This window comes from Leopardus geoffroyi, chromosome C2 (assembly GCF_018350155.1).
Source record: "Leopardus geoffroyi isolate Oge1 chromosome C2, O.geoffroyi_Oge1_pat1.0, whole genome shotgun sequence".
In the NCBI taxonomy this organism is placed as follows: Eukaryota; Metazoa; Chordata; class Mammalia; order Carnivora; family Felidae; genus Leopardus; species Leopardus geoffroyi.
Window position 1 is genome coordinate 149,355,977 of NC_059333.1, and position 14,755 is coordinate 149,370,731.

A 14,755-nucleotide genomic window follows, 5' to 3' on the forward strand; every position below is an offset into this window, starting at 1 on the left:
TATCGATGGACACTTGGGCTTTTTCCATACTTTGGCTTTCGTGATAGTGCTGCTATAAACATTGGGGTTCATGTGCCCCTTTGAAACAGCACACCTGTATCCTTTAGGTAAATATCTAGTAGTGCAATTGCTGGGTCATATGGTAGTTCTATTTTCAATTTTTTGAGGAATCTCCATACTGTCTCCCAGAGCAGCTGCACCAGTTTGCATTCCTACCAACGGTGCAAGAGAGTTCCAGTTTCTCCACATCCTTGCCAGCATCTGTTGTTTCCTGAGTTGTTCATTTTAGCCACTCTGACCAGCATGAAGTAGCATCTCAATGTGGTCTTGATTTGTATTCCCTGATGATGAGTGATGTTGAGCAGTTTTTCATGGGTTGGTTGGCCATCTGGATGTCTTCTTTGGAGAAGTGTCTATTCATGTCTTTAGCCCATTTCTTCACTGGATTATTTGTTTTTTGGGTGTTGAGTTTGATAAGTTCTTTATAGATTTTGGATACTAACCCTTTATCTGATATGTCATTTGCAAATATCTTCTCCCATTCTACTGGTTGCCTTTTAGTTTTGCTGATTTTTTTCCTTCAATGTGCAGAAGCTTTTTATTTTGATGATGAGGTCCAAGTAGTTCATTTTTGCTTTTGTTTCCCTTGCCTCTGGAGACGTGTTGAGTAAGAATTTGTTGTGGCCAAGATCAAAGAGGTTTTTGTCTGCTTTCTCCTTGAGGATTTTGATGGCTTCCTGTCTTACATTTAGGTCCTTCATCCATTTGAGTTTATTTTTGTGTATGGTGTAAGAAAGTGCTCCAGGTTCATTTTTCTGCATGTCGCTGTCCAGTTTTCCCAGCACCACTTGCTGAAGAGACTGTCTTTATTCCACTGGATATTCTTTCCTGCTTTGTCAAAGATCAGTTGGTCATACGTTGGTGGGTCCATTTCTGGGTTCTCTATTCTGTTCCATCGATATGAGTGTTTGTTTTTGTGCCATCTTGCTGTGATTTTTGTCCTGTTCTTTCATTTGAGATCGATTCCTCTCTCCTCATTTTGTCTCTCTTTCTGTGTGTTGAGTCAGCTACACCTCCTGCTCTTGAAAGTAGTGGGCTTATGAAGAAGGACCCTGTAGTGTCCTGCAGTACAATGTTCCATGTTGACCAGAACCTGACATTTCAGGGCTGTCTCCTATGTATGTTGCATGCACCCTGCTGTTGTGTCTTGGCTGATTTTTTCCTTCAGTCATCTACCATGGCTCCCTTTGCCTCTTGTGAGAGGAGGGTTTGGTCCCTGTGTTGGTAGGGGGCCAGTCTGGGGCCACCCTGGGCTTGAGTTGAGTCAAACCAGGCATTTTCCAGAGATGCAGTAGCACTGAACTGCAGGGTACTTTACTGTGTTCTCTGAGAAGCTTTTGTTGGTGGGCAGGGCCCACAGTCAGACCAGATATCTGTCCCCAGCCCACAGCAGTTGGACTGGTGTGTGTGTGGTTATTTTCCCTTCTCTTTGGGGCAGGAGTCACTTTGGATGGGTCTGGCCTCTATTTGGAGCTGCTTGCACAATGCCAGGCTGATGGCATTGCTTTGGATAGGCTCTGACCAAGGGCATACTGGAGCGGGGGCATGTCTGCAGGAGAATGCAGGGGCAGCCATTCCCACAGATGTTCCTGTGTCTAGATGGGGGGGGGGGGGGGGGAGAAATGGCACCCACCAGCTCCTTTGTTATTGGAGAAGTCTCCCTGTGATCCCTGACCCTCCAGCACATGTTCTGAGATTAGTAAATAAATGTTTCTCCTTTCTACCCAAGGCAGGTCTTCAAACTGCTGCCTCTATGCTGCAGGGCTGTTTGATGTGCTGTCTCAAGGGTGGCGACTCCCATTTCTTCTTACCCTCCCTGCTCTCCCAGAGCCAAGCCCACTGATTTTTAAAGTTTCAAGGGGCTAAGCCCCCACTCGTTGTAAGAACTCGTGAAATTATGCCCCTCTGTTTTTCAAAGCCCAATGTTCTGAAGATTCGTCTTCCCTCTGTGGGTCCCCCGTGCCTGGGATTCCTGTTTGTGAGGGTCTGTTTCTTCTCTCTGCTCTCCTGGCACTTCTCCAGAGCTCCCGTGGACAGTCCTGTGAGTTGATTTAGCTCTCTACTGGTTTTCGCCTTTCCTACCCTCTTTGACGTGGCCTCTTCTCTACATTTCGCTGTGGAGAGTCTGTTCTGCCAGTCTTCAGGTCCTTTTCTGGGTTATTTACGCTGATGTGGGTGTTACCTAGTTGTATCCATGGGATGAGGTGAAATTAAGGTCCTCCTACTCTGCCATCTTTCCTGAAGTCTCTGTATTAAGCCAGAGTTTACCGATTGTAAAATAAGAGCCATTGGAATTATTTGTCAAGAGATTGCTTGAAAAATCTTGTCTTTCTCTCCCGTCAATATTCGTTCTCTGAGGCTGGCTTGTCTATGGTGGGTGTTATTAAGGTAAAACATGGAAGCATCATAGATATACCTTATCCCCTACAAGGAGCAAGACTGTCCATCTGAACTAGCTCTCAACTCCTTTACCACATTGAAAACTTTGAGATACAGTGTTCATTCCAAGTATGTATGCAGGTATTTACTGTGGAAAATCACTACTTACAACTGTTTAGCAATGATTGCAGAATGACAAAGTGTAATAGTGCGTCCCTATATTAAATGTTTTATGCATACTTTGAATAACATGCAGTAATTTCAGAATTTTACTTCTCCTATGTTATGTTCTTATATTCTTGAGATATATATATAGATACATATATCATATTATTTTGAGAGAGAGAGACAGAGAGCACGCATGTGTGCATTCACAAGCCAGCAAGAGGGGCAGAGGGAGAGAATCCCAAGCAGGTGCCATGCTGTCAGTGCAGAGCCTGATGCAGGGCTCGATCTTACAAACCATGAGATCATGACCTGAGCCAAAATCAAGAGTCAGATGCTTACCAACTGAGCCACCCAGGCTCCCTTGAAATGTAATTTAATGTCTTGAATCAAATAATTTAAAACTTGATTTTGCATTTTCATAGTTGTATTTGACAAATATTGGCCCATCTGGATTGATTTAAAGCAAACCAACAAATGCTTCACGACTAAGAATTGAGAAGCACCATTTTCTGTGTCTGTAAAGTCCCGGTGGCTTGTTGGCTGTTGACACCTGGCTCAGTGACCCCCCTCCCTCTTCATACCTATGTATTCATGTGGGGTCAGGACTCCAGCTTTGACAAAGCAGACTTGGAGGAACCAGAGACAGGATATTAGCTGATGAGGGTGGAGGTACCTATTTACCCAGTTCCTAAGCCAGGTACTTTGTCTTTTTGGTGGGTCAGTTCCAGAGCCTCTGCAGAACTGGGGGCACCCACTCAGAACAGCTGGGTGCATACTGCAATTACTTCTCCAGTCACAAGCTAGGACCCAAGGGCAGTGAAGGCCACTGGCTGGAAATCAGGCAACCAGAAGAGTCAGGAGTCACATGGAGCCATTGCTACACTGGGCCTTGGTGTCACAGGTAGTGAATAGAGGCCTCAGTGAGGACTTAGGGTTTACCTACTTGGGGGCTTAGGAGAACAACACCTCTGTTTTTCTGTTCTGAAAAGATGTTCCTAAATTTTGGCCTGCCATTTGCGGACCACCTCTCCCAGTCCCTCAGTGGTGCAGCAACCTGGCCGTAGAAAATCCTGCCTCATTCTGCCCTGCTCGTGGTCGGCACCGGGTTCCTGTTTTGCTTCTTTTCCCTGGGTCTCTCGTGTCTGCTCACAGGCATTGCCAAGCCTTCATGCTGCTGGCCTAAGCTAAAGGCTCCACTTTCCCTCTCTGGTCTTAAGTTCTTTGGGACTGGAGAGCAGAATCAGCCTGAGCCTTGGGCATTAGGGGGAATGCCCAAGTACTGCTGAATAGACACTTCCTCCAACCCTGGATTTGGTCACTCTGCTGGGCTTAGGACACATGGGCTGACGTATTAAAGAGGAAAGGGGTACGATATCTAGAGCCCACTCTCAAATGCTTTTGGAAAGGGCAAGGGACAAAAATTATTTTTATTTTTCTAATGTTTATTTATTTTGAAAATTAGAACAAGCAAGGAGGGACAGAGAGAGGGCAACAGAGAATCCTAAGCAGGCTCCACACTGTCAGCGCAAAGCCTGATGCAGGGGTCGATCTCTGACTGTGAGATCATGACCTGAGCCCATATCAAGAGTTGGATGCTTAACCAACTGAGTCACCCAGGCGCCCCAACAGAAAGTATTTTTAAAAGGAAGATGTATTAAAAGGGGGTGGACTAATTTCCAAAGGTGGAAACACCCTACTATGGTATGTTTTGTAAACTATGTTTCGCTTTCTTCTGCCTCCCAGGGGTGGCAGGGTATGTAGGAGCTGGTCTCCTTCCTGTTCTGAATTTCTTTACTGATACCCCAAGCCTGTGAATCTGCTGCCCCCTTGGCCTGGAATGCCTCCCTCCATTTCACCTGCTCAACTCAGACCATGCCTCCTGACTTCCCTCAATGTCTCTGTTCATCCCGGTAGCCTTCCCTGAATTGCTTTCCAGGGAAGAGCAAACCCACGTGATTCCAGGACTGGCTCCTCAGAGTAGGTTCCTCCAGGTCTCCTGCTGTCTCCAACGCCCTCTACTGGCGACAGAAAATGCTCCCAGCACAGGTTTTCCAGCCAGGAGCCCACATTGAGCAAAGACTTAATTTTTTTCTAAATTTCCAATCCACTTAGGTAATTTGGCATAGCTTTCCACCTCCACAAACTTCTTGCATGAAGTCTAAGTTCTGGGTGACCGCAGTCCTACGAGCTTGGGCGGAGGCACCCGTCTGCTTTCTTCCCCCTGTCGGACAGGCCCCCTAGGCATACCTGCCTCTCTGCTCCCAGGCACTGTTTGGGAGGGAGTCCCACATCTGCCTGGTGCCAGACACTTGGTGATCCCCTGGGGATCTCTCTGAGGAGACCCACTTGCTTCCATTTCTACTCTCATGTCGTCACTGTCCCAGGAAGGGCGAGGAGCTGCAGTGGTATTCTGGGATAGCTCCACTTTCTCTGTCCCCCACTGTGAAACTAGCTCTTCTATATTTAGATCTTCAGACTCCTCTGGGGCTCTCCCAAAACCCTAGAGTTGGCCCTCCAGGGTCAGGGGAGGTGAGGGGCCCTCTTCAAAGCCCTCCTTCATGTACCAGCTCAAAGAACCTGTTGGGTCATGGGGGTTGTGAGGAGACAACAGCAGTAAACAAGGAAAATGGCCCAGTAGGTTTCATCCCGAATCTTTTGGCCTTAATGCAAACATATACTCAGTTTTTTCTGTCCTCATTTAAACCAAGAATTTGACAACATCCCCTTGGGCCATGGTGCCTTCTAGTTCAGCAACCTGGGCTGGGGGTAGGACTCAGGAAATACAGGAAGAAATTCAACACGGGACAGGGAGGGAAAACCCAGCCGCCCCAGGATCCTCCCGCCATAGCCAGGAGACAGAAGAATGCATTTATGCTTATAGTTTACAAGACCTATGCTATTAGGGTGTTTCCCACCTTTTCAGGGTTCCTTGAATCTTTTTGAAATTTTCAATGTTTATTTTTGAGAGAGCAAGAGAGTATGCCAGTGAGGGAGGGGCTGACAGAGAGGGAGACAGAACCCGGAGCAGGCTCCAGGCTTTGAGCTGTCAGCAGAGCCCGACACAGGGCTTGAACTCCCGAACCATGAGATCATGACCTGAGTCGAAGTTGGACGCTTTAACCAACTGAGCCACCTAGGCGCCCCTTTTCCCCTTTTCTTTTTTTCTTTTAAATAAGCTCTATGCTTAACATGGGGCTCGAACTCACAACCCCGAGATCAAATGTCACATGCTGTACTGACCACTGAGGCAGCCTGGCATCCATCTTTTAAAAACAAATTCTTATTTGCTTTTTCCAGAAACACAGGAAAATGACTTGTAGACACATGTCAAGCCCCTTTATCTTAATCCTTTAGCATCTCCTAAGAAATGGGACAAGCTTTTACATAGCTACAGTACAACTGAGTTCATGAAATACTGATTCAGTATTTTTAAATATACCCAATATTCAAATTCCTCCAATCATCCCAATAGCTTTTATAGCAGGTGTTCTAGTTCAGAATCATGGGTGGCATTAGTTGTCTATATTCTCCTGATATAGTTCCTTGGTCTTTCATGACATTGACATTTTTAAAGGGAACAGGTACACGGTTTTATAAAATGTCCCGCAACTTGAGTTAGCCAATTTGTCAACCTCATGATTCAGGTTTTGCAATTTTGCCAGAGTTGCACAGAAGTGATGTGTGCTTCCCAGCACGTCACCTCAGGAGACACCTGATGGCAGTTTGTCACATTTGGGTAATGGTAAATTTAACGACTTGAAAGTGGTGCATGACAGATTTCTCCACTGCAAAGGTACCTTTTCCCCCTTTGCAAATTAATACGCACTCTGTGGGAGAATATGTGCATAATTATTCTATCGTTTTGGCATTCGTTGTTGTCAAGATGAGTTAGTTTTATGGTTGCAAAATGGTGGTTTTTCTAACTCTACTGGCCCTTCATATCAGTTACCCTACTACTGTAAGGAAGGGCCTGGAAAAATGCATCCTAGGATCCTTTTCCCATTCCTCAACATCTTTTCCCTGCTTGGAATGCCCTCCTGCCACCCCACCCGCACCCCGGGGCAAATCCTGCCCATCCTTGAAACCCAGATCCAGGGTCACCTTGTCTCAATGCCTTTCTTGCCCCAGCTGGGCAGATAAAGCCCTTCTTCTGCCTTTCCCCTTCAAGCAAGGTGGGTGCAGCTGTCTGGCCTCCTCGAGCCCCTTGAGACAGGGAGAGACTGGGCAGGCAAAGCTCCTTCCCAGGGCAAGACTCCCTACCAACTCAGCCTGGCCCTTTAGCCCCAGAATCACCCGGAGGGCTTGGTAAAATACAGACGCCTGGGCCCTACACAAAGGGATTCTGATGTACTACCCAAGAAACTCACTGGCTTAACAGGTTTGTTTGTCCCTCAGATCACATGCCAAATGCGGGTTGGCACGGACTCTGGTCTACATGGTTCCTCAGCAACCCAGGATGATGGAGGCTGTACCAACAGGTGACACCATTTCGACCTGTGCTTCAGGGGAAGGGGAGGAGCATGGAGAATCGTGCATGCATTTCTCTCTGCTCACAGCCCACAGGCCAGAACTAATCATGTGTCTTGTCCACGGCGGAGTGGCCAGGAAGCAGGGGGGTCAGACGGACCATTTGGTGAGTGCCCTGGTTTCCCTGTCGCAGCTGGGCAGGCCGCCTTTCCACTCCCCAGACACCCCAAATGCTTTCCGGCCTTTGTGCCGGCTGCTCTCTGCCCACACGGTCTTGTGCCAGATCTCACACCATTGAATCAAATGCCACCTTCCTGGAGAAGCCTTCCTTGATGGCCCAATGTACACTTCCCTGTAATTCTCTGCATGGCCCTTATTATTCCATGTTTGAACTGTATGTTCACTCTACAGGGGCAGAAGCTACTTAGGTCCCCGCTACCTAGAACAATGTCTCACACAGTAGATACTGAAGATGAATGTACTCAACCAATTAACATTTATACCAATTAATATACCAGAGGTATATTACTGTTGACATTTTACAGGTTTAAAAAAGCCCCAAAGGCCCTAAGGGGCTTGCCGAAGGTCATACCGTGACCGAATGGTAGCATCTGACTTAAAATCCACGTTGCCACCACCCACGACTATGTTTGCCTGCATAATTTCACTGCTAACACATACTGAGGCAGCAGGTTCAGTCTTATCCTTTTTGTCCCAATTCTCTGATACCCCTCTGCAATCCTTGGTCTTTAGAAGTTTCTTAATTCTGTGGAGGGCAATTTGGTGACCTCTATCTAGGAATTTATCTCACAGATGGGCTCCCATATGTGGAAAATTACATACAGGCAAAGGTTTTTTTCATTATAGGGCTGTGATAGAAAAGGTGGGAATTAACTCCATGCCCAGCCCTAGGGTACTGGTCCACAGGAGTATGAATGTGTTCATAGTGGGTACGTCAACATGGTATAATGTAGGGAAGCTCTCGAGGTTCCAACCGGAAAGTTGTCTAAGGTGTATAATATTGTGTGAAAGGGTGGCTGTAACAGTATGGACAGTATACGGCTTTCATTTAGAGCTGAACAGCTTTAGGTGTCCCATAAAGAGATCTCCTCGATGAAAAATGGAATACAAGTCAGAATCCGAGTGTGGTTTCCATCATTTGAACTTATTTTATTGATATTCATTAGAGAAGGAAATTGTATTGTTTTTCGATGCATTACAACACGCTTTTTTGGTAGTGGTTGCACAAGGTCGATCATGAACTATACTAAGTACTGCGACCTCCGAATTGCCGATTTTTTACACTGGTATTTCCTTTGTGGTGATGGGTGGCTCCTCTCTGAATACACAAAGTGGTCCATTCAATTCGTGGTTTTCATACTCCTTTGTGGTTCTACCTACTGCTTTAAAATACATTCAAATAAAAAAATCTCCTTGCAGTGAGTGCACGCATACAACCGAAACAGCCCACACCTTCGTGTTCTGAGAATAAATACTCTAAAATCGGAGGACTGACGTTTGCTCCTTTGAGACTTTCTCAAAGACGCTTCAGCGGGCGTGGGTTTCCACTCACTCAACTGGACACATTGGGGGAGGGGGCGGGGGCCGGCAACGCGACACCTTCCTCTGCACGGGATGTTACCCTTCCGCAGATGGCTGGAACAAAGGACCACGGAACACTGAGGGACGGCGCAGTCCTCAGGTTAGAATAAATAAGTTACCTGCTTGGACTGGAATGCCACAGCCACGCCGGAACCGGAAAGGAGGGCGCAGGTTTAAAACACAGCACAAATAAATAAAAGGTCCGAACTTCATCAGCGCCACCCCCAGGACCAGGCTCCCTTGTTCACGCACGGTTCTTCCCACGAGCACCTATCTTTTCCTAGGCACAGGCCTTCGCGGGAGAGGGAGAAGAGAGCTTGTGGTAAGCACTCTGGCCCGAGACGTGAGGGCCCAGGGTGTGGGCGCTGAATGCCCGCATGAAGACCACATCCGGGAAGACACGCGGACCAGTCTCGGGGCGTCCCAGGAAGGACTGGAACCAGCAGACGGCCACAGCCCCCTTTCTCCCGTGAACTGGTTTGGGTGGCTGGGGTTCCTTTTACTGCTGACAGATTCCACTCCCAGCCGCCTCCCTCTACCCGCTTTCCTTTTAATCGCATTGTTAAACGTGTCTCGGGGCTGGGCTTAACGGGGCTGGGACACGGGGTCCCCAAGCCCCACCGCTCTCTCATCAGCGGTTTGGTAGGAGGAAAACCGTACGGTGTCGGCGTCCTGGAGCCACGGGACGCGGACTGTGACGCGCCATCTAGTACCATTACTTCCCTGCCTATAAAAAAAAAAACAGACGACGGAACCCTCACGCAGAACACACGGGGGCTGCCGCAAGGGGCGACGGGAGCGTGGATACATTCTTCCAGGTCAGACCTCCGGCCTGACGAATGATTACGGGACAGTGAAGGGCGACTGAGGTCGAAGGCATGGAAAGAAAAAGTCCCACCTCAAAAAAAAAGAAGCGACTCTCCGTTGAAGCAGAGGAGTGAAGGTCTTGAGGAAGCCGGGCCGCCCCTGAAAGAAAGAACAGCCCTGCGCTCCTGAAAGCTACATCAGCTGCGTGGGGCCGCAGCCCGAGGCTCCTGCCGCGCTTCCGGGGCGAGCGAGGGGAGGCGCCCAGAGACACCGGCCGGCAGAGGCGCGGTGCCCCGTGCCGGCTCGCGATGCACAGCGCTGGGAGCCACAGATTCACTGGTTTCCTATCCATGGGATAAGAACGACTGGGGGGTTTCAGTGCTTCTCAAAGGAGAGGAGGAGAAAGGGCCGCCCGCCTGCCCCTGTCCCCGGCCGCACAAAGTCCCGGTGACAGCAGGGACAGCCAGGGCCCTTCCCGTGGGATATGGAGGAAGGGCAGGGCGGATACAAGTCTCCAGGTCCTATGTACACACTGTACAAAGTCTCCACTCTTCCCCCATTAGGCACGAGGTTGATTTGTCTAGCTCAAGAGGGGAGGGGCGGAGGGGGAGAGAGGGAGAACGCGCAGTGCAGTGGGGGAGAGAGGGAGGCAGGAGCAAAGACGGGTCTCCTCCAGGGGAAGGGCCCCCCTCCCGTCCTCACCGGAAGCTAGTTTGTTTGGGGAGCTTAGCACCCATCAAGATGCCCGAGGTGAGAGTCACGGGGGCTTTCATCTGCATGCTGGACCCCACCATGGTGGGGAAGCTGCGGTTCCGCCGGATGCCGCTGTTGAGCTGCAGCCCGCCGATGGCACTCGTGACCGTGGGGCATCCGAGAGGCAGGCCCTCGGGGACCAGGCCCCCGGGGACCAGGGCCTGGGCTGGGCCCGGGGGCCCACAGAGGAGAGGTCCCTGATCCTCAGTCAAGGTGGGGACGTGGGCTCGCCCTGAGTTCACCACTTTGGCCACGCCAAACCTCCTGACTTTGTCCACGAGGTTGAGGTTGGAGACGGACACGTCTGTCTGGCTCTCGCTGCTCCGGACGTTCTTCTTCTCCCTCACCTCCCTCAGGATGGAGCTGGCCGGCTTGGAAGCCAGGAAGTTGTCGTAGGGAGGGCTCGTGCACTTGAACTCAAAGGAGGGCGGGGAAGACGTGGGTGTCTGCAGAGGCGAGTTGGGTGGGGTGGAGGGGATCACCGCCATCCTGGGGGTGTAGGAGTGCAGGAGGGAGCCCCGGCCGGCCCTGTCCCAGCTCTGCGGGTCATATACGGCCGCGGAGATGCCCCGCTCCTTCAGCAGCCACACCAGCCCCAGAGACGTGCTCATGGTGGTCGTGGACTCGCGGGTGTTAGTGAAGGACTCGGCCAGGCTCAGTCTCCGTGGAGTGCACGGGGTGGCCACCGGCGTGGACTTCAAGTGGCTGGTGCCGCCACAAGCTGGAGTTGGAGCCGAGTTAAGGCTGATAAGAAAGGACAAGAGGTCATTCATCAGAAAATGCCCACGAGCCCCCACGAAAAGGTTCGTGGCCAGTCTCCTGCAGGAGTGCAGAGAGGACCCGCCCAGGCTCCCCAGATGCCTCTTTCTACGTCTGTTCCTCCCTCCCGCCCGCCCCTGGGGGCCTTGGATTCCCTTGCATGGGGGCATGGTTTAAAGTTAACAAGCTGCACATGAGTCCCTTGTCTCAGCCCCGGAGGGTGGGGACAACTGTCCCCTTGGCAGGTGACAAAACTCAGTCTCAGAGGTTAGGTGGCTGATTCGGTGTCACGCTCAGCTACTGAGTGGAAGACCCAGGATTCGAGCCCAAGTCTGGGTGACCCCAAAGATGGGGGATGGGGGAGCCCTTCAGCAGAGAGGCTTTCTTTCCCTACCCCATTACTCAAGTTCCGGTGTGCCTTCCTACTGACTACTCCCGAGGCAAGAAGTTAACCGGGACTCGGGATCTGAGAGCTTACCCCCAGGAATGGCCCCAGCAGGTGGAGAGCCTGTGGGTGAGGGGGAGACAGGCTGAGGGGTGTGCATCACAGCAGCAGCACTCCCCGGCCTCCTGACTTCCACTATAGCGCCCTTCCCTGCACCGTGCTTCCCTCTTAGTCCTCCTCCCGTGGTTGCCGATTCCACCTCTGTGAGCGGAGTTGTGGGGTCAGAGGCAGCCGTGTCACGTACTATCAGGCCTGCATCTATGGAGCTATCTAGAAAAAGGCTCACGGGAGGTGCGACACCTGTGTCACCAAAGGAAAGCAGCAAGATTTCTCCATCCACTTGTGTCATGCTGGCTGAGGACCCACTATGTTCCAGAAGCTGGAGTCCAGCAGTAAAGGGAGTGAGGCCAGCGCAGTATAACAGGGGCTGCAGGGGGAAAGACATTGCTGTCTGCTTAAAAATCAGGAAAGACCCTCTCTTAACAGCTGGTGCAGGGATGGGGCCAGGCCACAAAGGCATGGAGGTCCTTCACAGTTGCTGGCTAAACCCCTAAGGGCGGGGCAGCACACCCCTCCTTAGAGTCTTAGGAGACCTGCCCTGGTACCTCCCCAGGGCCATGGCAGGGGCTGCAGGTGCCCCTTGGAGCAGGCCAGCTGGGTGGGCCCCAGGAGCTGGGGGAACAGAGCCCTCTCTCCCCAGCCTGGCGGAAGGCAGGCCAGATACCTTGGGCAAGACACCAAGTAGGGGTATGGGCAGGGAGGGGCCTCGCTCTGGAGCAGGTTCCAGGAATGACCTGAGCAGGGGCCTTCTGCTGGGGGAGTGAGGGTTCACAAGCACGTTCGAGCTAAGGCATCGTTTGGCTGCACACTGGGGTGACCTTGCCGCTGGCTGGTCAGCTCAGGGTGAGAAACCCAGAACAGGCCCATCTTACGCAAGCTCAGGGCTCGGGATGCTGGCGGGTCGGGAGCACTCAGAAACACGAGATTAGAAGCCACAGCAGATTCCTAAGGTTAAGAAATGGATTCTCCAAAAAGCACAAGTGGAATTCTACAAAACTGGTCTACAAGCAGTAGGGGGCAAAAACATGGGGGACTTAAAATCTTGTTTACAAGGCCATTCTGAGGAAGATCTTTCATTTGGTCTCAAGCTGCCATTCTTCCAAACCCAGGCAAAAAGCCGCCTCTTGCTAGTGAATGCCCAGGTCTTTTCTGTCCCTGATGAGGCTCTGGGGACCCCAAGATGGGGACAGGAGTGCTGTTTTGAGTCCTACGGCTTAGACAGAAGATCACCAGGCACCAGCCTCTCCCGGGAGAAGCCCCAGAGCGTGGGAAAAAACCTAGAGCTCTTCCAACATCGGGCTACGGGTGGGGACGCCGGCTTCTCCAGAGGAAGGAAGGGAGTCAGAGAAGACAAGCTCAGATGTGGATTCCCTTTCTGCTGAGAACTTCGGTTAGGCCCATATTAGTGCCGGCACTCGGCTCAACTGAGCATTTAGAGGGGTTAGGGGCATCCACTGTCAAGGCCACGTTAGCCAGGCACAACCACAGAGACACATCCACGCCTAAGTCCTGGGTTAGTGGCGGCCACGCGTGCACACACAGCTCCTTCCAGGTGGCCCTGCCAGGGGCAGGCACCGCTGGCGGTGTGCTCACCCCCTGCCTCGCCTGTGGGCTCATTCTCTGCCCTACATCTCCTCTCAGCTCGACGGGGCATAGGGCCGCTTCGTCGTCCTCCTCACATGACCTGCGGAGAATTATTCATAGTTTAAGGTGTTCCCTGGGGCGGCGGCTCCCTCCGAGCTGGCCCTGCTCGCCTCCCTCCCTTCCTGCTTCACCTGCATTCGCCCCGGGATCTTGCTCGACTGCACCATACAGAAAAGGGCTGAGGGGGTCACCTCACCCCATGGAGGGAGACCGTTTTCTCTTTCACTAGAAGCTGTGGAAGGCGTGAAACCAAGCCAAGCAGACCACCCCGGGCCATACAAGTCCTCCTGCCAGACAGTGTCAATCTCTATCGCTTCTGGAAGGCACCGAAGGAAAATGGGCCATGCTGGGCACACGGCCGGGTCTTCGAGTCTTGTCCTTTCAGTCATTACACTGTGGCTGTGGCACATGGTTCCTGCAGTCTATTCCAGAGGCATGCGGCCTCCACTCTGTGAAGGAACCCCATGCTCTACTGACAGACTTTGGGACAAAATCCCAACGGACGTGGCTTTGCTGACTGTGGAAGCGTCAATTTCGGCTGGTTAGGGAGAGACGCAGCCCGCTAAAAAGGCACCTAGAACCTGGGTCCACATCTCTCTGTGCTGGATCTGAATCAAAAAGGGCCTCAACTCGAGAGGGAAGATGGGACCCCAAACAGCAGGTGCTACGAGACGCCTCAGCTGGCCCAAGTTGGTTCTGAATGAGCCTCTCTACTTCGGCTTTTCTTGCCAGTAAGCCTTGCAGGAAGCGCCCCGACCTCACCCCATCCTTACCCACCCCGGGGCCGGGGTCCCTTACCTTGGCGTGACCCGCGTGAGCTCATCTGAAGGATGCAGGATACGACATGTGGTGAAGGTGAAGGTGGAGTTGGTCTGTGACATGCACTTCCCAGGATGGTGTGCTAAATTGGGGGAGGGGGGAACAGAACATATTCCTCGCATCCAAGTAAACCCATGAGAAAGTTAAAATCCCAGCATGGCCCTCAAGGGACAGAAGAAGCGATGAGCTACCTTGTTAACCGGATCTGGGCAAGGAAGGTGTAATCACATGTTCTGGATCGAAGGTGGTCTTTCAAAAATAACCACACTTTTGAGCACTGGTTTGCAGAGCATCAAATTGCAGCTTCCGACCCAATCCAGACAGGGTTCCCCATCAGCGTTCTTTGGCCAGTAGTGGATCCAGTTTGAAGAGCTAATGAGCCCTTGGGGGTAATCTGGTTTCCCTCCTCAGGGGTCAGAATCGGCTTCCTTCTTGTGGTGTTTCACACCTCTTTTTACTGGCAAACAGGTGCCAAGTTCTGCCAAGGAGAGGGGAGAGGTGTGGGGATGGGGAGGGGCCTTGCCACCCAGAAATGGGGCAAGGCCCACATGGCTCCCTTTCCTGTGTACACGGAAAGGGGCTCGGGGGAGCTGGCTCCACTACTGTCTATGTGTGGTCCGCAGGGTGGGAGATGGGATGTCAGCTGCCCCAACAACAAGCTGGCAAGACTCCCAGAGCCCAGGGCTGTCTTTAGCTCCAGGATCAGGTGCGGTCTGACACACACCAGTGCGTGCGGCCCCCGTCCCCCCGGCTGCTTTCTTGCCGTCTCTAGGATGTCTGATTTCTAATGAA

General features: G+C 51.6%; 1 protein-coding gene across 11 annotated transcripts in view; it reads right to left on the reverse strand.

Annotated features, from left to right (window-relative positions):
- Positions 1-8,218: 8,218 nt before the first annotated feature.
- TRAK1 (trafficking kinesin protein 1) overlaps positions 8,219-14,755 on the reverse strand; it is a 194,950-nt gene continuing 188,413 nt past the window's right edge. For 10 of the 11 annotated variants that reach the window (XM_045437019.1, XM_045437017.1, XM_045437018.1 and 7 more), the window contains 2 exons: positions 13,943-14,045; positions 8,219-10,980 (listed from right to left, as the gene is read on the reverse strand). In XM_045437019.1, the coding sequence (XP_045292975.1) occupies positions 10,182-10,980; positions 13,943-14,045 (902 nt within the window). In that variant the 3' untranslated portion in view covers positions 8,219-10,181. Of the gene's footprint in view, positions 10,981-13,093; positions 13,185-13,942; positions 14,046-14,755 lie in introns of all 11 variants that reach the window. The other variant, XM_045437022.1, reaches the window with a different exon arrangement.